We start from the raw sequence: 24,210 nt of genomic DNA, 5'->3' as shown, positions 1-24,210 counted from the left end.
GCTGAATCTGCACCCAGCAGCGATGAAGACGATGTTGAAGAATTGACTGCAGACAGTGACACGTTTGCTGAAACTGGAACTGATGAGTTGGACAATCCTGCTCCACACCGCTTCATGTTTTCAGAATTACCAGGCCCCAAGCAGGTACCAATAAATGCTATGCCAATTGCAACTGTTTACGATAATCGCAACAGAAACAAACTGATATGCTCAGCAATTTATCAGTGAACTCTCGTGTGAGAAAGTGGTATCCTACCTCAGTTCCAGAAATGAAGGCTTTTGTGGCAGTAATACTAAATATGGGACTCATAAAGAAACCAACAATTTTTAGTTACTGGTCTACAGATGAAAATATGGCAACTCCATGGTTTTCCCGAATGTTTTCGCGTAACAGATTTCAGTTGCTCCTAAAATTTTTCCACTTTCCAGACAACACAAAATTGCACCCTCCTGGTCATCCAGCATATGACCCCACTGCAAAGTTTGATATTATGCTGAACATTGCCAATAATGTGTTTCGTCACCATTATACATCTCATCAACAGCTGAGTGTTGGCGAAAGTCTTGGTGGTTCTAAAACTCATTCTCAACTCATCCAGTATCTCCCTAATAAACATCATCACAGATGGGGTGTAAAGTTCTGGATGCTATGTGATTCTGTGGTGAACTACTGCCTTGAATTTTATGTGTACCATGGAGCAAGATGTGAAGCTGACATAGTGGAGATAAAAGAGCACGAATTAGGCTATGTAGTTATTACAAAATTACTTGCTCTTGGTAATTACATGAACAAGGGGTACCACACTTTCTGTGACAATTTCTTAACGTCAATTCCGGTAGTGGAAAAACAGTATTCCATGGGAACCTTCCTCACTGGCACAATATGGAGGAAGAGAAAATTTCTCCCACCTAATTTCCAAATTTGACACTGGGCACGTCAAATTCTTTAGAAAGGCCTTTGTGCTTCTCTGTGGCTTCAGGAAAAAGAAGTCACAGAAAAATCCAGTTCTGTTGCTCAGTTCCTCCTCTACTGCAACAGCGTCAGAGAGAAGTAGTTGCAAACGACAACCTTTGAAGAAAGCTGATGTCCTATTTCAATATAACAACAGTATAATAAATACATGGAAAAGATTGATTCCCTCCCCCCATGAACCATGGACCTTGCCGTTGGTGGGGAGGCTTGCGTGCCTCAGCGATACAGATGGCCGTACCGTAGGTGCAACCACAACGGAGGGGTATCTGTTGAGAGGCCAGACAAACATGTGGTTCCTGAAGAGGGGCAGCAGCCTTTTCAGTAGTTGCAGGGGCAACAGTCTGGATGATTGACTGATCTGGCCTTGTAACATTAACCAAAACGGCCTTGCTGTGCTGGTACTGCGAACGGCTGAAAGCAAGGGGAAACTACAGCCGTAATTTTTCCCGAGGACATGCAGCTTTACTGTATGATTAAATGATGATGGCGTCCTCTTGGGTAAAATATTACGGAGGTAAAATAGTCCCCCATTCGGATCTCCAGGCGGGGACTACTCAAGAGGGCGTCGTTATCAGGAGAAAGAAAACTGGCATTCTACGGATCGGAGCATGGAATGTCAGATCCCTTAATCGGGCAGGTAGGTTAGAAAATTTAAAAAGGGAAATGGATAGGTTACAGTTAGATATAGTGGGAATTAGTGAAGTTCGGTGGCAGGAGGAACAAGACTTTGGTCAGGTGATTACAGGGTTATACATACAAAATCAAATAGGGGTAATGCAGGAGTAGGTTTAATAATGAATAAAAAAATAGGAGTGCGGGTTAGCTACTACAAACAGCATAGTGAACGCATTATTGTGGCCAAGATAGACACAATGCCCATGCCTACTACAGTAGTACAAGTTTATATGCCAACTAGCTCTGCAGATGATGAAGAAATTGATGAAATTTATGACGAGATAAAAGAAATTATTCAGGTAGTGAAGGGAGACGAAAATTTAATAGTCATGGGTGACTGGAATTCGTCAGTAGGAAAAGGGAGAGAAGGAAACATAGTAGGTGAATATGGATTGGGGGGAAGAAATGAAAGAGGAAGCCGCCTTGTAGAATTTTGCACAGAGCATAACTTAATCACAGCTAACACTTGGTTCAAGAATCATGAAAGAAGGTTGTATACCTGGAAGAATCCTGGAGATGCTAAAAGGTATCAGATAGATTACATAATGGTAAGACAGAGATTTAGGAACCAGGTTTTAAATTGTAAGACATTTCCAGGGGCAGATTTGGATTCTGACCACAATATATTGGTTATGAACTGCAGACTGAAACTGAAGAAACTGCAAACAGGTGGGAATTTAAGGAGATGGGACCTGGATAAACTGAAAGAACCAGAGGTTGTACAGAGTTTCAGGGAAAGCATAAGGGAACAATTGACAGGAATGGGGGAAAGAAATACAGTAGAAGAAGAATGGGTAGCTCTGAGGGATGAAGTAGTGAAGGCAGCAGAGGATCAAGTAGGTAAAAAGACGAGGGCTAATAGAAATCCTTGGGTAACAGAAGAAATATTGAATTTAATTGATGGAAGGAGAAAATATAAAAATGCAGTAAATGAAGCAGGCAAAAAGGAATACAAATGTCTCAAAAATGAGATCCACAGGAAGTGCAAAATGGCTAAGCAGGGATGGCTAGAGGACAAATGTAAGGATGTAGAGGCTTGTCTCACTAGGGGTAAGATAGATACTGCCTACAGGAAAATTAAAGAGACCTTTGGAGAGAAGAGAACCACTTGTATGAATATCAAGAGCTCAGATGGAAACCCAGTTCTAAGCAAAGACGGGAAGGCAGAAAGGTGGAAGGAGTATATAGAGGGTTTATACAAGGGCGATGTACTTGAGGACAATATTATGGAAATGGAAGAGGATGTAGATGAAGATGAAATGGGAGATACGATACTGCGTGAAGAGTTTGACAGAGCACTGAAAGACCTGAGTCGAAACAAGGCCCCGGGAGTAGACAACATTCCATTAGAACTACTGATGGCCTTGGGAGAGCCAGTCATGACAAAACTCTACCATCTGGTGAGCAAGATGTATGAGACAGGCGAAATACCCACAGACTTCAAGAAGAATATAATAATTCCAATCCCAAAGAAAGCAGGTGTTGACAGATGTGAAAATTACCGAACTATCAGTTTAATAAGTCACAGCTGCAAAATACTAACGCAAATTCCTTACAGACGAATGGAAAAACTGGTAGAAGCGGACCTCGGGGAAGATCAGTTTGGATTCCGTAGAAATGTTGGAACACGTGAGGCAATACTAACCTTACGACTTATCTTAGAAGAAAGATTAAGAAAAGGCAAACCTACGTTTCTAGCATTTGTAGACTTAGAGAAAGCTTTTGACAACGTGAACTGGAATACTCTCTTTCAAATTCTGAAGGTGGCAGGGGTAAAATACAGGGAGCGAAAGGCTATTTACAATTTGTACAGAAACCAGATGGCAGTCATAAGAGTCGAGGGGCATGAAAGGGAAGCAGTGGTTGGGAAAGGAGTCAGACAGGGTTGTAGCCTCTCCCCGATGTTATTCAATCTGTATATTCAGCAAGCAGTAAAGGAAACAAAAGCAAAATTCGGAGTAGGTATTAAAATCCATGGAGAAGAAATAAAAACTTTGAGGTTCGCCGATGACATTGTAATTCTGTCAGAGACAGCAAAGGACTTGGAAGAGCAGTTGAACGGAATGGACAGTGTCTTGAAAGGGGGATATAAGATGAACATCAACAAAAGCAAAACGAGGATAATGGAATGTAGTCAAATTAAATCGGGTGATGCTGAGGGGATTAGATTAGGAAATGAGACACTTAAAGTAGTAAAGGAGTTTTTCTATTTAGGGAGTAAAATAACTGATGATGGTCGAAGTAGAGAGGATATAAAATGTAGACTGGCAATGGCAAGGAAATCGTTTCTGAAGAAGAGAAATTTGTTAACATCGAGTATAGATTTAAGTGTCAGGAAGTCGTTTCTGAAAGTATTTGTATGGAGTGTAGCCATGTATGGAAGTGAAACATGGACAATAACCAGTTTGGACAGGAAGAGAATAGAAGCTTTCGAAATGTGGTGCTACAGAAGAATGCTGAAGATAAGGTGGGTAGATCACGTAACTAATGAGGAGGTATTGAATAGGATTGGGGAGAAGAGAAGTTTGTGGCTCAACTTGACCAGAAGAAGGGATCGGTTGGTAGGACATGTTTTGAGGCATCAAGGGATCACAAATTTAGCATTGGAGGGCAGCGTGGAGGGTAAAAATCGTAGAGAGAGACCAAGAGATCAATACACTAAGCAGACTCAGAAGGATGTAGGTTGCAGTAGGTACTGGGAGATGAAGAAGCTTGCACAGGATAGAGTAGCATGGAGAGCTGCATCAAACCAGTCTCAGGACTGAAGACCACAACAACAACAAGATTGATTCCTCAGATATGATGACAAACTGTTATCTGGAGTTGAGGAAGATGGTGAAATGATGGAAGAAAGTGGTTTTCAGCATAATTGGCAGAATGTTCCTGAATGCTTACATTCTTTATAAAGAAAATCTATCTTCATCCGAGAAACCACTCACACGTCTGATATTCAACAGCAAAATCATCTGCACGTTGTCCCAGGAGTGGTTCAAGTTACAAAACGTAGCACCGACTACATCAAGTGCAAATGCAAATCGGCCGAGTTTCGTATGTGGTGTGGACATTAGCCTACAAATGGCCTCAGCAAGGATGCAATATGTTTGGCTAAATCGTAAGTGGGGGCACCAATATTGCTCACTATTGGCCATAAGGGTAGTCTGTCTTTATGTACCTTCGGAAGGCCAAGGAGTCTTGGAGGTACGCTGCCATGAGGTCTTAAACATTTGATCGTTTCTGGAGGCAACGAGGAAGAATTCAGGAGTGTAGATGTCTTCCGTTGCACACATCCTGTAGGATCGTTATCAATCTTCCTGTAGGCAGAATGTAGACCGTACATCTTATTCACATACAAACTGCGAGGTAACAGTACAGTTAACTTGCCTTTATCGGCCTTCAGTACCACAACGTCAGGATCTTCTCGGAGATTTCGCAGTGCAACCCTTTCTGCGGAGGACGTTGTGGTGCCCCCACTTACGATTTAGCCAAACATCTTGCATCCTTGCTGAGGACATTTGTAGGCAAATGTCCACACCACGTACGAAGCTCTGCCAATTTTATCAACCGACTGGGGGCTCCACGCCTAAGTACTTCTGAACTTTTAGTTAGTTTTGACGTGGTGTCTCTTTTTACAAGGGTACCCCTCGCAGACTCCTTGGCACTGATTGGCAATAAGTTTCAGGTGGGAATCACTGCTCTGTTTCACCACACTCTCTCCCCAACATGTTCTATGTTCAACCAAGAATATTTTGAACAGACTGACGGCGTCACCATGGGTAGCCACTTGTCTCCCTTGGTGGCCAACCTTTTTATGGAGGATTTTGAGGAGAGAGCACTTGAATCAGCAGCCCTCAAACCAACTGTTTTTTGGAGGTACGTGGATGACACTTTCGTAGTGGGCCTCATGGAGAAGAAAAATTAATGGAGTTTTTAGATCACCTCAACTCCATTCATGAGAACATTTGGTTTACCATGGAATTAGAGAAAAATGGTTGCCTCCCTTTCTTAGATGTGCTAGTTAGGCGGAAGACTGATGGCTCTCTGGGGCATTCAGTTTATTGAAAGGCCACACATACTGATTTGTATTTAAATTCGTCCAGCTGCCATCACCCATTGCAAACAATGAGTGTACTTAAAACACTGGCACACAGAGCTCATGTAGTGTCAGATGCAGATAGTTTGCCTGAAGAGCTTGCCCACCTGAAGAGGGTTTTCAAAGAGAATGGATATTCTACAAGGCAAATTAGCAAGGCACTTGCAATTAAGCCAAAGAAACAGGGAGTGGAGAAAGAAGAGAGCACACCTACTAAATCTTTAGCTTTTCTTCCCTTTGTTGGCAACATTTCCTTCAAAATTGCAAGAATCCTCCACGGTTTCGAAGTGAAAGTGATTTTCCGTCCACCATCGAAGATTTCCGACCTGCTGGGATCAGTGAAAGATGATCTGGTATTGCGGAAGGCGGGAATTTATAATATACCTTGTCAGTGTGGCATGTCATATATAGGACAAACAATGCGAACAGTAGAAGAACGTTGCACTGAACATCAACACTGTACTCGCCTTTTGCAACCTAGCAAGTCTGCAATTGCTGAGCATTGCATTTCCACTGGACACTCAATGGAGTATGATAAGACAACAATTTTGGCCACAGCAACATCCTTTTGGGACTCTGTCATAAAAGAATCAGTGGAAGTTCGCATGACAGACAATCTTATGAACCGTGACAATGGCTATCAGCTAGATAATGCATGGAACCCCATCATCTCTAAGATCTGCTCCAGACAAAGACGTCAGAGTACTCCGATGGGTGCGGCAATTGACAACGCTGAAGACAGCTGAGTTCTGCAGTTCCACCAGCAAGGGCGCTGCTGGCAGGCAGTGTGGTTTGTCTGTTAATATGGTTTTGACGCATGCTATATATTGTGGAACGGAGGGCGTCTTCGTCAGTCTTCGAAGGCTCACCTGAGGATGGCTGGCAGTTCTCCAGTCAAAATATCGTGGATGGAAGCAAACGACGACCGGCTGCAAGCCCGAAATCTTTTTGAATATTTAGTTCACCGGGAAAATTTTAAGTTACACTTGTGTTGTGTGTGGATACTTTCAGTGCACATTTTTATCCTTTCGTTCAGCACACCTGAAAATATCTTGCACGCTATATTCACTACAGTGCTAATTCTTCTCCTTTCTAATATAAAGTGTATATTACTCCAGTTTTCTGGTATCCTTTCATTTTCCCATACATTATTTACTAGCGCACGTATTTATGTATTTTTATAACTTCTGACACTATCCCATCTTCGCCAAGTGCACAGTTATTTATCAATTTACTAGCTGACCCGGCGAACTTCATAGCGCCTAACAGTCAATGAATGTCGTGTTACCTTTTAGCTGAACTAATTTAGGCTTTGATGAACGTAATACAATGATACAAAATAATATTAATATAGATAGAAATATAAAAGTATTTTATTTTGATGAATGATGATGAATACATACAGAATGAGAATAAAAATTAAAAAAATAATAATAATTAAGTATTTCAAACACATGTCAGAAAAAAATCATTGAAAACTATGTTGTGCAGGTTGGGATACACTCTGATTAATTCATTAATCGGATTTTCATTCAAGCACCTTGTGGTAAATGACATTCTTAGTTTTTTGGTCAGGCGCAAGAACAAATAATGCGGATGGTTTGCCAACACGTGAGCATACCACGTACAATTGACCATGAGAAAAACACGCATTTTCTAGATTGAGGCCACAAATAGTCAAGGATTGGCCCTGTGATTTGTTGATCGTCATGACGAAGGCAAGACGAATCGGGAATTGAATTCGTTTAAACTCAAAGGGCATATCTGTTGGGATAATCGGAATCCTTGGAATAAGAACTTCCTCATCTTTAAATTTTCCTTTAAGTATCGACGCGTGAATCACATTGCTCATCAGTTTTCTTATCACCAAACGCGTTCCATTGCACAGTTTTGGTTGGTTTAAATTTCTAAGCATGATGACTACCGCGCCAACCTTCAGTTGTAAATTGTGCGGTGGTAAACCAGGCACATCCAAGGAGTTCAAAAATTCAATTGGATAATTAGTGGCTTCTTCTTCGTTTGTTACACAGTCGATAGATTTGAATGAATACAGAGTACCTACGATTTGATTTTGAATTATAAAATTGAGGTCATCTACATCTTTATTTTTAGCCGCCAAAATTGCTCGCTCACTTAACCATTTAGTATTTTTGTGGTTAGCAATGATATCCGGAAATACTTTGTTCATAAGCTCGTCTTTTGATGAGACGAAATTGCAAAAATTTGGAGGAAATGAAATCAAACCGCTCGATTCGTCAACAGGAACATGGCCATTACCGATAGTCAGCAATTGCTTCGAGAAATCATCAGCAGATAGATCGTTCAACAATGCAACTCTCATATTTACAGACAGTTGAAGTTTGTTTACATATCGCCACATATTTGATGCTTTGAGGCAAGCGTTTATTTCGTCGGCAGCAGTAGATCTTGGAATTACTGGTAGTGTTTGTCGGAAATCGCCAGATAATAAAATCATTGAACCACCAAAACATCTCGAGTCATTGCGCAGATCTTTTAATGTTCGGTCTAGTGCTTCCAATGCGCGTTTGTGCGCCATTGTGCATTCGTCCCATATGATGATTTTTGATGCTACTAAAACTTTGGCCATTGCGGAGTGTTTCGAAATGTTACATGTCGGTTGTTCGGTAGTTTGAAGGTTTAATGGCAATTTTAACACTGAGTGAGCCGTACGGCATCCGTCTAACAATGTGGCTGCTATTCCAGAAGAAGCAATTGCTACCGCAATTTCGGATCTCGCACGTACAGTGGCCAAAATCAATTTTGGCCACTGTACGTGCGAGATTTCATTATTTTTTTTTTTCATTTTTTTAAAGATGTATTCTGCTATTTGTGGCGGAGACAAATCCAACAAATCAAAAACCATGAAAATTGGTCCAGCAGATCTCGAGTTATAAGTGTTGTAACAAACCCGACTTTGTTTTATATATATAGATATATCATTGACTCCATTTCTTGCATAGTTGATCTATTCGCTACTTCCCTTTTCTCCCTCTATATCCTCCTCCTGTTCTTGTAGACGTCTTGAACCCGGTCTGAGTTGGCACTGAGCATATCTTCAAAAAATTCTGCTCAACTCTGCAATATTTTTTGGTCTCTGATTATCTTACCATATATTTTTTAAAGGCATTTTGTGTTGGTTGGAAATTTTTCCTCATCTTTCCTATTTCATGACAGAATTTCCTTGTCTAATTCTGTTTCTTTAGTTCTTCTGTCTCTTGGAATTTTGCTTTCAGCCATTCCTCATTCTTTTTCTTACATATCCTATGAGCATAAAACCTAAAATCAATGACACTTCTCTGCCTCCAGTCTCTTTACAGAAAATAAAGCTATTTGACCATGAACACAACAAATAGGAAAAAGTTTCTTCTAGCACTTCACAGACTTTTAGGCAAATAAGTAATAGCTGTATATCTTATGCACTCTGTCAGCATCAGCATCAATTATCAATGGCAATGATAAACTTTAGTTTCATGATTTCTGCTGGCCCCTTCTGCCTTTACCAGTATTCAGATGCAGCTCGTAGTTAAAGGTTCTGAGGTGGAGCTGCACCAAAAGATATACTCTAATATATGTCTCAAAAATGGATTCAGAATTTAAATTATCAGGATGAATTTCAAATATTTCCCACATGGATTTAAAAAACATCAGTAAACATTTGTGGGACTGTTGTTATCAAATGATGTTTTTCGAACAGGCAGTAGCCAGCCTTAAAGTGGCCCTAGATAGTCACTTATACTGTATAAAACATTGTGCAATATTATTAACATTCTCCCCACACTGTTCAGTGATAGTGTGGATTGGAGTGATGATTACAAAGACACTGCTGCTGCGATAATTGCTCTACTGTGTTGCAAGTAGAAAAAAAGGGGGGATGAGAAATTGGGTCAAGGAGCGTCAATGATCACTCACGAAAATTTTTTGAGAACTGAGGCTGAACAAAACAAAAAGATTATCATAACACTATTTGTCTGATGATGGTAAAACGTTTGATACATTACTGAAAATGAGTGCACTTCGGCACTTTGTCCCCCCCCAAACATTTGGAATCTGGAGTATGATGTAGCACTAAGTGGTTGATCACAGTAAGACAATACTATGGTTTTAGCAACTGCTGTATATTCTTATGTTTGTTGTTTTAAGTACAGTATCGAAGTAATGTATATGTAACAAATACTGAGTGGATAATCATCAGTTCTCTGGGGTATAATTGCTTTTTGTGTAGCCTATAAAATTTAGTTCCTGAGGCATGATGCCCCTCAAACCTGACCAACTTATTTACATAAAAAATAAACTTCACCCTCTTCCTCCTACCGGTTAAATTTCCATGGTCAAAATATTTCTATGGGAGATGTAACTCCACCAAGTCAGTGCTTTTCTATTGCACTTGAATACCTTGCTACTAGCAATTCTTTCAAAAACTTAAAATTTACACGTGCAGTTTCACTTGACAGTATTTGGTACACAGTTGTGGAAACATGTCATGCAGTAAAATGTGTGCTAAACTATTATATCCGGGTGGGTAATGTAAACACACACATAAATGTCTATATAGACATTTATTCGTAATTTTGCACCAATTTAAAAAAAAAAATAAATAAATAAATAAATAAATAAAAAAAAAATAAAACACATTGTCCTTCGTAGCTTTCTTGCAATTTTTTTCCCAACAAATCATGTGATCAATTCTTAAAATTTCTTTTTTGTACTCGTCTACCCTAACATCCCACAATGCTAGCAGTTATTCATACACTTTGATACACACTAATCACAATACTTTTTCATCTTGTTTTGAACTTATTTTGTACATCATAACAACAACAAACAGTGAACACACAATGATATCCACAGTTTGTACCATGCGGGAGACTAGCAGGGATATTATCAATATTGTCCACAGACAGCACAGCATTTTCAGGAAGCACAAAATTTTTTGGAAGTTCTTGATGGTCTCAGTTGCACACCCCTAGATGTTTAATATTATTGCAAATCAGGAAAAATTATGCAGTATTATTGAACATCTAGGGAGTGCTTACAGCTGCATCTTGAAATTTTGGTTAGCTAAATGTAGCCTCCTGAAGCCTCTGTTCTTTGAGCCTAAGGGTCATCAACCATCCTCCACTCAATTTTCATGTTCTGCTATGCACAATTAAAGTGCATAATCAGAGCTGCTGCGCCTTTTCTATCAAATCCCTGTCTCTGTACTATATTTTGATACGCCATTGATCAACATTTAATATTAATGTCTTGATAGTGCTGAAAATCTTTTTTTCTTTGTCATTGACAATTCCATCCACTGTAGAAAGGGCACACTAAGTTTATAAATGTCTTACTAGAGTGGATTACAGTAGAGTAACATAAGTGGCAGCACCTAGTGACAGTTTCATAAATGGTTAGAAGAAAGAAGTGCACGAAAACATGTTCCATTATATTTAGTTGTTCAGAATTTCCTTACTTGGTGATAGTGTTTTTGGGAAGAAGTGTTTTACTAGCAATATCCTTTTTGTGAGTGTATTTTGGTCGAGGTCTTGTAAATAACTGTAGCATACTGCTAGCTGGCAAACAGTAGAATATGAATTCAGTGTAAGTTTATTGGGCAACATTTGAAAATAGTTTACATTGGAAGTGAAGGAACTTGGTGCACATATACCAGATCTAAACATAAATCACGAACAAAACCAAGCAAGGGAGCAATGCAAAAGGACGTTTAGCCACCAACATCACATTTCCTGATACTTTATCATAATGAACCATACTAAAACTGACTTGTGGAGATACCTGTAATGCAGTGTACCACTTAAACTGCAAAGGGGTGCCATATTTCATTCATTTACAAGTTCATCACCTAGTACTTATTTGGACAACAAACTAGGATATCTTCATTTTCGTTTTGAAAAAGAGCATGTTTAAATATGGTCCTGCATTCTACATTGAACAGTGTTAGCCCACAACCTAAAAGAAGATGGCAACTGCCAATTTTTATTTTACAGAAAAGCCACACTCATTAGGAACCTTGTCAGTGACAGGATGCAACTCAATTAAGCAAGTTAGGTACTGCCTACCTGTGTTTGTCTTCATTTTTCCAGCTGCTAACAGCAATATGTGGAGGTGGTAGAAAAGAGCGAAGAGACTGAACAAGTTGAATTGTATCTACCAATGCTGTAAATCCAGAAAATATACATGGTTTTACTGTACATTTTTAATGGTCGTTACATAAGATATCACATTCTTCTAGGCATACAATTAACCAATGTGATTATACTCAGCATGACATATTATCTAAAAAACAGCATATGACTTTCCTGGTGTAATGCAAAAATTGTGCACACACTATGCTAGGAGTAATGCAGTTAACCAGATTGTAACTTTCAATATGAACTACATATATCACTAATTATCTCCATTTATTAAATGATAAAAGATAGCACAAACACACAAACACACACACACACACACACGTCTACATTTTTGATAGTGACCAAAGAGCTTCAAGTGTACTAAAATATTTGTGTGTGTGTGTGTGTGTGTGTGTGTGTGTGTGTGGTTAAAGGGACAATTAAATGTGTGGTTATAACTCAAACCAATGATGCATCACTGAAAGACGGTGGCATAAAATGTTCACCAATCATGAAAAGTAATGAGCTGTATCAGCCATTTATCTATTAAACAGTAACAAGTGAAAGGATATGCTGATTTTAGTTCAATCTGTTAAGATAGGTCATTAGTGAATTGTACTCAGGGTTGCCACAAATTTCCCCATGTGAAATTCCATGGTATTTCCCTGATTGACAAGTTTCTGCATTTATATCAGACAAATTTTGAGATCTCAAGTATAAGTGAAGACGTAAGTTGACAAAAAATGGAAGGACTTCTGTATTTCTCCCCCATATGAGCAAAAATCTTGAGTACTAAGATCAACATATTTTGTAATGAACTGTTTTTAGATGGAGAAAGCAAGCCAAATGGTACATGTGTTTCATTAAGACCACTATTGTTACTTCAATAACAGGAAACACATTTGGTGACACAAATACACATTTCGTTGGAGCTACAATACAGATTTAAAATACCTTCACTGATTTCAAAAAGAACTTCAGAAAACAGTAGGCCCCTTGAAAGAAGTATATAAGGCAGGGAAGAGTTATGTAAATCAGTACTACAGGTGACCACAAATAAAATGTTGGTTCTACTATGTTCAGTTATTGTCGGTTATTACCCATGGCGCTGCGTCTATAATTGTACAGATATTGTCTGATTTTTCTTTTGATAAATAAAGGAGTACATAGCATACAAACAGCCAGTGACTGCCACAATTTTCTTCTTTTTACTGTCCATACTTTCTAATATATAAGTTATTTTCGAAGTGCCAAAATGTACCAGAACAAATAAAATGTCTATAACACACCGCACTGAACAATGTACTTGTGGTGAGACACTCGCAATTCCTGAAATCCATCGCTCGTGGCCTCTGGCCTGTCAAGGAGCACTACAGTCCTGGGACCTTGGATAAACCAGGAAAATTAGCTGCATTATGCCACACACAAACAGACCCGGACTGTGGGCAGATCGGTTAGGCTTGCAGGGCTTTCACATTAGTGGGAAAGCTAAGTGCTAAGTGGGCTTGAGATCGGCAGGCCTGATTTGTTAAACATACCCACAGAAATGGCCTGTGGGTTTGTCCCATCATGGAAGTCCACTCATGTGACCAGCTATTCATGTGTCGCAGACACCATGTTGGTGAAATGAGACTGTGGTGATTAATCCATGCAACAGATAACTTGCGCAAATACTCTGAGAATCTATACTAATGAGGATAGGTAGCAACCCACTGTACAGATGGTCACTGAGCCACAAACAGGCACAGAAAAGACAATCACACTTTCACAACTAAATTGTGAGCCTTAGCTTTTGCCAGAAAACGAGAGCACGCGCACACTCACACTCACTCACTCACTCACTCTCTCTCTCTCTCTCTCTCTCTCTCTCTCTCTCTCTCACACACACACACACACACACACACACACACTCACACACACAAAAACATATATTCACATAATCACTCAAACACAACTCATGCACACATATGACCACCATCTCCAGCAGCTGTTTCGACAATCTCTGAGAATCAGATCCAAATAAACCATTCCTCACACCTCCCTGGCTCTTGTCGGCAGCTGCTAGGCTAGTGGCCAGAAGTGGTGGCAGCACTGACTGCAAGCTGAGGGGAGTGGTAGGAAGGGGAGAAGCAGCAAGAATGAGGGAGTAGGAAGTGGCGCATGTACTCAGCTGTGTCACTCAGCGACGATGCATGACATCTCAGTAAACAAACCATTTCATCTACTGAGACGAAAACAAGATTTCCCAGTGTTTTTCTTTTTTTTTCCAAATTTTCCTGAAATGTTTGAAATTCCCTGGTACTGCATGATTCACAGAATCTGTATATTATTTGTTTATTTATTCATTATTCATACTATTCCAGAAAATCTTGGAGTTAACTTCCAGTAACATCTCTAGAACAAACTGACTTAACCATCATTTATCAACTTCCGGCCTTATACACCAATCAACTGCAGAGATTTACAAAGATCACAGCCAACAAAAAAATAAGTACCTGTTAATGTAAGACCACAGTTGGTATAAGAGCACTGTTTCTCTAATAAGTTGGTAACATGAGTTGGTTGTTTTTTAATAAAAAACGAAACCAGTCTTTTTTTGTAGCTAAGTGCTTCTGTGTGTTCTTTAAAAAAAGAAATCCTGTGTAGTGTCAGAAACAATTAAAGAAAATCACCAGATTTTACAATCAGATACCTTGACAAGTTATGGGCACTGTTCATCTGGAAATCTGGGAAAGTAAGAAACGTGAGAATTTGTGAGTGTAAAAAGACTGGCTTTCCCAGTAAGATGATCTGTACATTTTGGCTTCATCAGCAGAAGGAACACCATTAAACAGAGTTCTCAAATTAAAAGACTCTACAAGTTTTCCATTATGGAGAATAAATGTGATGTTCATGGCAAAGAGACTTGGATATTTTACCAGCAATATCTATGTGGGAACAGAAAGAGACGCTTGCAAAATACTACATTTTGAGGGCCATAGGTATCATGTTAAAAAACACTTGTTACCCATGAAATATCCACGGAACTGTATGATACACCTACAAAGTTCTACAACTCTGAATGTGGTATAAATCTAATTACAATGTCCTTCATTGCTAAAGTGTAAACACTAGCATTCAAGACTGAATAACCTGGGGCGGAATACTGACAAAATAGCATTGATGCATGGATAATAACAATGTTACCAGATGAATATAAACAATTTGGAAGAGCTTGGGACTTTACTGCTAAGGACGAGGAAACATTGAAAAACCTTTATTCAACACGTCACTAAAAGAAGATAAAATGAAGAAACATAAATATGAAATATGTATTGCATTCAAAGCTGCAGCCAACAAGAATAAACATCAGAATAAAAACAATGGGAAATTAGGAGGTGTTTTGAATATGGATGTTTAGATCACTATGTCAGTGAAAGTAAAATGATACTTAGCAGTAACAAGAACAAAACACAATGCTCTACCTGTGCAAATGTCATCTGGGAGGGGGTCGGGTAATAAAAGGACTGTCTCTATGTCAGTACTGCAAAAACACAAATCATCCAGCTGCAAAATATTACAAAGAGGAACATGAGAAAATGAAGAAATCAGCAAAGGCAGTCTCTCTCCCCCCCCCCCCCCCCCCCAAGGAGTATTTACAACAGAAAAGCAAGTAAAGAAAATTGATAAAATATACACCATGATACCTGCCTGCTCCTTTCCCTACTTCCGCTCCAGCACTACACACACTTTCTATGTTGCCAAGTCCTTTCTCCTTCTCTAGCTGTGCTGTACCGTGTCGTCCTGTCCTCACGCAGTTGGGCCTCAGTCCCTGGAGACAGTAGCCTAGTGTGTGTGGGGGGGGGGGGGGGGGGGGGGGGGGAGGGCGTTTTCTACTTCAGAAGAAGGAATGTGTCCAGAAGCTTAAATATTTTAGCAGTCTTTTTCATTGTGCCTGCCCGTGACTCAACACCACCTCAACATGGACATACCAATTTTCCTTTCCATATTGTTGCTCTTCCATCCTGAAATTTCCACTGTTTGATTTTGCCTAATGGCTTTCCTTCCATCACACAATCCAGTGCTGTTTTCCTTTGTTACTATTATTTGTATCTGCAGCATCTTGTGATCCACATTCTTCCTGCTCATATAAATATTCCTGGACCTTACAAATTGATCATTATCTCCCTTCACCCTTGTGAGTTTTTCTGTACCTTACTGTGCCACACAAACATTGGTGCACCCTGCACCTAACCACCCCATTCCTCCCCTCCCTCATTCTCTTCCCTTATTCAAGTTCACACAAACTGGCCTCACCTAATCCAATTAAACCTGCTGCCCCTCTCATCACACATAACCACCTACCTACCTACCTGCATCCTACCATTATTGTCTTCTTATTTATTTTTCTCTTTGACCTCGTTTTGTTTATACATGGATCTGAGTTCATTTTGTCTTTCACTATAGGCCTTACTCAATTAGGTTTCATTTTTTCCCACTGTACTTCATCTGTTTAATCCTTTTTGTGATTTTTCCCACATATTTTTGTGTGTTTTCTATTCACTATGATGGATCCTTGCTTCTTCTATCTGTGCCAATACAGAAAAAACTTCCATGTCCCTGAGCTAGAATGCAGTCTCACATACCATTTCCGCATTGTTGTTGACTCACGGAATTCCCTAAAATGGAATGATCAGCAAATTACTCATCTCTGACAGCAATCCCTCCTTCCACTAAGACTTCAGACCCACAACACAGACCTGGACCTGTCCTCCAAAAGTGGAAGTATCAGTCCTTTCTTAAGGCCTTTCCCTTAGCCCCACTCCTCAATTAAATAATACTGGACTAGTTAATGGTCTTCTCTCCTTATCCCACACCCTTATGCAGAAACACTTTCATGCTATCGATCCCATCAGTCAGACTCAATCCAAAACCAATACTGAAACTTGCCAGATTCAATTTACTCCTCCATCCAACTGTGGTCCATCCCCACTGCCCCCAAAACATACCTGTTAACTTTCCAGAAATTTCCTAACGCGAAATCTTGCCTCACTATCATTCCCCAAATCTCTCAATATGGAAACCAACCTTACACCCACAGAAAGAACCGCAATCCACCACTTAAAAAAGGATCCCAACCATATAATCTTACATGCAAACAAAGGCTCCATCACTGTGGTAATGAACTGCAGGAAGGACTCCGTCAGCTATCAGACACATTCACCTATAAATCCTGCCACAGTGCTCCCATTTCTGAAATCCAACAGAATTTCCAGTCCCTCCTCAAATCCCTATGTCCATCCCTTAACCTGTCACCTTAGTCTCTTCTCTCCCCACTGCTCTCCACACTTCTACCTACTACACACATCTTAAAAGTACATAAATTCAACCAACCGGGATGTTCCAATGTGGCTGGTTACTGTCCCCCACAGAGGGAATCTGAGCTTTCATGGACCAACACCTTCATCCTATTACTTGTAACCCAGTCCCCTGGATAAGACACACCAACCATTCCTCTACTGCCTCTCCAAGTGTCCTGTTCCTTTACCACCTGGCACCCTGCTTGTCACTATTTATGCCATCTCCCTCTACATTGCCACCACTGAACACTGCATTTCCCAACATCCAGTTGACTCCAGGCCTACAACCATCATCTCTAGTCACAATAACCAACTATATCCCCACCCACAATTACTTCTCCTATGAAGGCAACACCTACAAACAAATATGTGGCACAGCAACAGGCACCCACAAGGCACCATTTTACACCAACCAATTCATGGGCAATATAGAGGAATCCTTCCTTACTGCCCTTAACCCCAACCCCTAACATGGTTCAGATTCACTGATGTCTTCATGACAAGTGCTGAGGGCAATGACATCCTTTCTGCATACCCCTAGAAACACAACACCTTCTCCTCCATTTGCTTCACCTGGTCATCCTCAATCCAACATGCTGCTTTCCTTGATGTCGATCTCCATCTCAAGGATGGGTACATCAGTTCCTCTGCCCACATCAAACCTACCAACTACCAACAATACCTCCACTTTGGTAGCTCCCTTCCATTCCATGATAAGAGGTCACTTCCATACAATCTAGTCAACACTAGTTGTTGCATCTGTAGTGATGAGCAGCCCTCTCCAAATGTGCCAAGGATCTCACTAAGGCCTTCACAGACCAAAATTACCCCTCCCAATCTCACCCAGAAACAATGTCCTAAGCCTTGTCTCTCAAGTCACCTACTACCCCCCCCCCCCCCCCCCCATATCCATTGACCGAACATGAAGGAGCACTCCTCTCGTGACTAAGTACCAAAGTACCACCCAGGACTGGAGCAACTGAATCACAATCTCCACCAGTGTTTAGATTAACTTTCATTGTGACCTAAAAGAGGCATGTCATCCCCACACCTCCCACAGAGGTGGGATATCACCAATCAACCCTATGCAATATCACTGTCCATTTCTTGCTCCCAATACCTTGCCTCATGACTCAGATCCCTGCAACAGTACTAAATGCAAGACCTGTCCCATACATCACTGCCACCTACTTCAGCCCTGTGAAGGGTATTTCCTACCCCACCAAAGGCAGGGCCACATGTGAGAATAGCCATTTGACCTACAAACTAAGCTGCAACCAATGTGTAGAGGCAGTCTGACAACTCAGTTGCTGATACACTGCCCAATATGATGTACTTCACCTTAACGACTGCTGTCGTAGTCTATGTCATCTGGATTCTTCCTACAAATACAAAATTTTCTGAGCTGCACTAATTGGAACACTGCCTACAATGTATTCTTCGTATCCACAACCCCTCTAGCCTCTACCTTTGCTAGTCCTTGTTCTTCATCTATCTGTCCTCTTCCCTGCTCCTTCCCCAGTACTATGCCTGCCTTATACCCTGCCAAAGCACCTAAAAGTCCATTCCCATACTCTGCTTTTTTCTTTCCCTCTCCCCTCCCTCACCACAGCCTACTGTTGCTTCACCTAGCAGCCCTATCCTGTCTCCAAATCAACCCTGCACATTCCCTCAGGTATCACTAACACTTCTCCCTCCCTTCCCTGCTATCCCTCCCCCTCCCCACTCCATGCTGCCACCTTACCCCCACCAACCATCCTAGTAGCCTGCTGCTCGCATCAGATGCAGTTGCAGACAGGGTTCAGTGCCCCCAGACAGTGGCCATGTGTGTGAGAGTTTTACTTGTGTAAATGTGTGTGCTTTCTACTTTGGAACAGGAATTTTGCATGAAAGCTTAAATATTTTAGCTGTCTTTATCGTTTTATCTTTCTATGACTCAACACATCACCTCCCTTATCCTTTCCATATTGATGTTGTTCTGTCCTGGACTCTCCATTGTTTGATTTAGATATCAAGTTTGTTGTAGACAGTGGTAGTAATGAACACATGCAACATGAAAGGAAAATTATGTCACATGTGAAGAGCCAAGAAGATATAAAAATTAAGGTTCCAAAGTGAAATTCCATGTGTTCTAACCTTGTTGGTGAAGTTGAATCACAACAGGTGTTGTTGCCAAATGTGTCGCAAGATATTTTAATTTCAATTACCTGGGGGAAAAATGCCAGAACTGTGTGGTGGAGTGGACAAAATTGTGTCAGAAGATGAAATGGCTTGTTGTGAAACATGTATCATGGCAAAGGAAGTTAGAAAACCATTCAATACTGCGAGGCATACAGCAATGAGACCCCTTGAGATTATTCACATGACATAAGGTGAAGGCATGTCCACCAAATTACTTCAATGAAGAATATTTTCTAACATGCCCTGATGTCTTAAAAGTGTATCTTTTACATAGAAAAGGTGAAACAGATGACCACATCAAGAAATTTGTAAGTGAAAGTGAAGCTCATTTCAATATGAAGACAGGAAAAATCTGACTTTAAGGAATAGTGTAAAAACAAAAGTACAGAGATTAACTAAAGAGTTTCCTCAACTGCATGGTAAGGCAGAAAGAATAAATCTCACTATTACAAATAATGTAACATCCATGTTGTTCGGTTCCAAAGTTTGAAACAAAATGTGGGGCTGTGCAGTTTAAACTGCAGTTTATTTCATGAACAGAAGTCCTATTACAGTTGTTGATATGGCTCCAGCTCAAATGTGGTATGGAAGAAGCCAAATTAATCAAGACTGTATTTTTGGGATGTGATGTTCACAAAACAATTGGGTGTTTAAAAAGCTAGCTGGTACGCTTGCGAAGTGAGCAAGCATTTTGCACAAACCCACCCCCTACCTAATTGAACTGTTACCCCCTGTAGTGAATGGTTCTCATTATTGATTATTATTGTGTATTATTATGTATTGATAGTCAAAGACTAACGCTATATGTCAATTGTTACCAATCCCCATCACCATTAATGTATGTCATGGTCATCATTGTGTGAGGTCTCTAATTACCTTAATTAATGCAGTGTTTGTGCTATGGTGTTTACAAAAGATGGAGCGATAGTTTTTGTGTTAGTGTTCACTAATCGATCATGAATGATATATCCTAGGTACTATGCTCGTTGGTTGGTAATCGTAAAATGACTCTTGGTTTTCAGTCTCAGTGATAGACTGGACTATGATTTCTTGTGATGTGGGACATGTTCCATTCATGAGAGGAGAATTAAACAGGTCTTTTGAGACAGACACTAGGCTATCTGCAAAATTCCTGATAAGGGCTACTTTGATATCCCTGTTGCGTACCACCTTAGAAGCTATTCTCATTATGGCTTTTCTTGTGGTACTTATCATCATAATGCATTTTATGTGGAAAGTGTCTTGGTTAGTTACGTAGTCTGAGGATTATAGTAGGCGATAATTCACTACAGCACAGAGGTTTGTTGGTGCTGAGAAAAATTCATTCAGTTCATCAAATGAGACCTTCTTTTCATAACACCCAGTCTATAGAGATTCTTCCACAGACACACTGTCTACAGTCAGCAAGGAAATGAAAATTAATTGGTATCTGTTCTTAGAATGGCACAATCTTATTCAGATATATTTTTCAACCTATCCTTTAATTCTGAAGATGTTCTAAAAATTTAAAAATACTTTGTCTTTTCTTTAAAACCTGTGCTGTTCTAGTTTCAGTGATTAGAAAGTATGTGCATTATTTCTTTTCTGTACGTTATGATAGCTTGTAACTCAGATTTTACTAATTACATGCCAAAATATACTTACTTTTTTGTAGTGCTTCAGACTGTTTCCCATATGGTTTGCACATTGCTGGTCGAATACAGGTCTTCATTCGAGACATATTTTTCATTATTTCAGTGAATGCCCTGACTATTTTTTCCTGTCCCCCTAAAAACAAAACAAAATAGAAATACAAAAATGAGAACAACACTCAAATATGAAAAGATTGTGATTGTTCATTTGGTAATGTGTAAGCAGTTTCAGTTCTACACAGCACACAAGATACATGAAAACCACTATCACCTAAACTTCATTTATTAAGCACTGAGTGTCTTTTCTGAATATGATACTTTTGACTGGACTACATTTGATCTCTTGCATCAATTTCCACTGATGGTTATTTAATGAAAAGTACATGAGCTATTACTACTAATCAGTTTAGAAGCTGAATCAACATTAAAAATTGCCATTCTAATAGTGAACAAACAGGCATCACTATGTATTGTATATTGAGGTAACCAATGATTTATTAGGACTATCAAGTAAGAACATTTCAGTAATACAGTGAAGAAATAGAAAAAGTTCTACTATGAAGACCCAAAATTTGTAATGTTTTGGCCAGAAAGGGCACCAAATGCAAGACAGGAGGCCCTGAGCCACAAGCGAGACTGGAGCTGGACCGTGAAAGTCATCACATTGTCTGACCAGATGCGATCATCACACACACACACAGACTGTTTTGCCTACCTAAAAGAACGCTCATAATTTGCAGAATACAGACAATTTTTCAACGAAAGAGCTGACACAGGGCTTGCAGGTGCCAGAGAAACAAAAACAATAATAATGGAATGCTTTCCAAGAAAAACTTGTCTGGTAAGTGCATATGTATTTTTAGCATGAAAAGCTATGAAACTTGCTGTTAAATAATTTGACTGATGAGAAAATTTTGCAGAATGGTACAGGAGAGATCCTCCTAAAATGGGTGGCGTTAGTGATATCCTTTGCGAAAGACCCTTCACTACAGCTCAAAGATTCCTCAGGATTTTGCTACTGGAGGCAAGGAGTGTCAGTGATTCAGAGCCAGCGATTCCACAGAGCCACCACCACCTCCATCATCTTTGTCTATTACGCATGCCAATGTTCTCTCGCCCTAAGCATGTGCCTCCAGAAGGCCTCATTGCCAGCACATTGTATATATTGCCAGGTAATGACACACACACACTAAACGCTGCCATCATAATACATCTGCCAATGGTCCATCTGTCTCAGAGTAACAATAAACAAGCTTTGGAAAGCAACCCTCAACAATTTTCATTAATATAATACACACATTATTTTGTTCTTACTGTCCAACACGGTGATGGAGATATTTATTCATTTGTTTTGCAATGACTGGGAGAAAGCCAAATACTAAACCTCTTTTTCCAAAACTGTTTCACCAAGGGAGACTGTACTGTGGTTCCTCCTTGAAATCACTGTACCCCAATGTGGATGGCTGGTTCGTAACAAGAAATTTCAGCAGGACCTGCAGCCACAACAGTAATTTGACACCTGTGTGTACAGATAAAGGAATATTGTGTATTATGCACAACACATATCAGAATCCCCAAAAGAACTACAGAGAAAGTAAATCATCAAAACCATTGATACAAACAGATAACAATGGAGACAAATCCAGGGCTACCTAGCAGGTCATGGGACTCTCAACCTTTGCTGGTCTCGGCAAGAATCACTCAGCACTTTTGCAAATATGGGCTCCACACATGGCAATATTGCATATTGATTGGTGTATAGAATGTTGCAACTGGAATTGTCATAAACTTTCTCGTGTGAAAAATATTGTTCTAATGTTAATGATAATATATGTTGCAGTTTTTGAAGCCATATAGACAGCAAATAAAACCAGCACTAATATGTGAACACTAATGACGAGTGGAAGGCAATACATTTTGGTAAGGTGAGAGAAACACCCATTGCAATTTGAGGAAGAAGAGCGCTGATAAATCCTATTTATATGTAAGATTTTTATGAATGTAAAGGTGGCCCAGCAATATGTATATTAGGTTTTGTAGGCAACACCACCAGTCATTCCTGTACACCAAGGCCAATGCACATGACCACACAGTTTACTATATTCGTATGTTGATAATGTTCCTTTTTAAGATAGCAGATTTGTTAACAACTGATTCATTTAGGATGTGCTAGGACAAGGTCTGCTTCAATTACAGTTAATGGTTAATATGATGTATGAGCTAGGCCTTAATTGTAGTGATGAAATGTATGACAGTATGCTACAGGAAGCTGCATGATGGAAAGCTTCAAAGCATCACAGCCTGCACTACTACAAAACCCTGTTTCTTATTGTTCTTGTGTTTGCGATATTTCCTAAATTGCAGTAATATCAATGCCTGTGAATTGTAGGTCTCATGTGGTTAATGGTGACTCCATGTAATGATTTCTATTGCCATTATTACGTTCCAATGTTACAGAGAGGTAAAAGACAACTTGCAGTTGTCACATTCTGAGCTAATACTTGGTAGAAAGAGGAATAATACCCTTCTTGCTACCTCTACTAGGAGCTCAAACATAAAACAAACTCCGCCCAAACAGGCCATGAAGGCCCAACAGTACCGACCAGCCGCCATATCATCGTCAGCTAACAGGAATCACTGGATGCAGATATGGAGGGGCATGTGGTCAGCACACTACTCTCCTGGCCTTATGTCAATTTACGAGACCAGAGCTGCTACGTCTCAATCAAGTAGCTCCTCAGTTTGCCTCACAAGGGCTGAGTGCACCCTGCTTGCCAACAGCGCTCAGCAGACCAGATGGTCAACCAGCCAAGTGCTAACCCAGCCCGGCAGTGCTTAACTTCGGTGATCTGGTGGGAACCAGTGTCACTGCGGCAAGGCCAACATGCCCTCATATTTACGTCAGTACAGTTCTGTCAACATAGCTACATTCATCTACCCCACTGGTCAGAAATGCAATGCTACTGTGTGTCAAACTAGCAAAGGATATTCCTGCGTAAATAACAGTATGTGTCACTCTGTTCAAAACCCTTCTATTTATTACACTCAATATGGCTGATCACCTACTCATCATCACTGTTTTAATTTCTTACCTTACTTCACATCACATTTTTGTCAATTTACAATTTTATAAAAAAAGGCACACCTGCAAGATATCAGCACCATTTGGGCCATAATTCTGATAGTA

At 40.0% G+C, this 24,210-nt stretch overlaps 1 protein-coding gene across 1 annotated transcript in view; it reads right to left on the bottom strand.

Moving 5' to 3' along the window:
• The window catches only part of LOC124605613, a 94,029-nt gene that overhangs the window by 9,445 nt on the left and 60,374 nt on the right, over nt 1–24,210 (bottom strand). Inside the window, exons 7-8 of the mRNA XM_047137420.1 lie at nt 21,037–21,159; nt 11,819–11,915 (exon numbers count right to left, since the gene is read on the bottom strand). Coding sequence (XP_046993376.1) covers nt 11,819–11,915; nt 21,037–21,159 — 220 coding nt within the window. The remainder of the gene's footprint in view (nt 1–11,818; nt 11,916–21,036; nt 21,160–24,210) is intronic.

This window comes from Schistocerca americana, chromosome 3 (assembly GCF_021461395.2).
Source record: "Schistocerca americana isolate TAMUIC-IGC-003095 chromosome 3, iqSchAmer2.1, whole genome shotgun sequence".
Classification (NCBI taxonomy): domain Eukaryota; kingdom Metazoa; phylum Arthropoda; class Insecta; order Orthoptera; family Acrididae; genus Schistocerca; species Schistocerca americana.
This window is presented reverse-complemented; position numbering and strand designations above follow the sequence as displayed.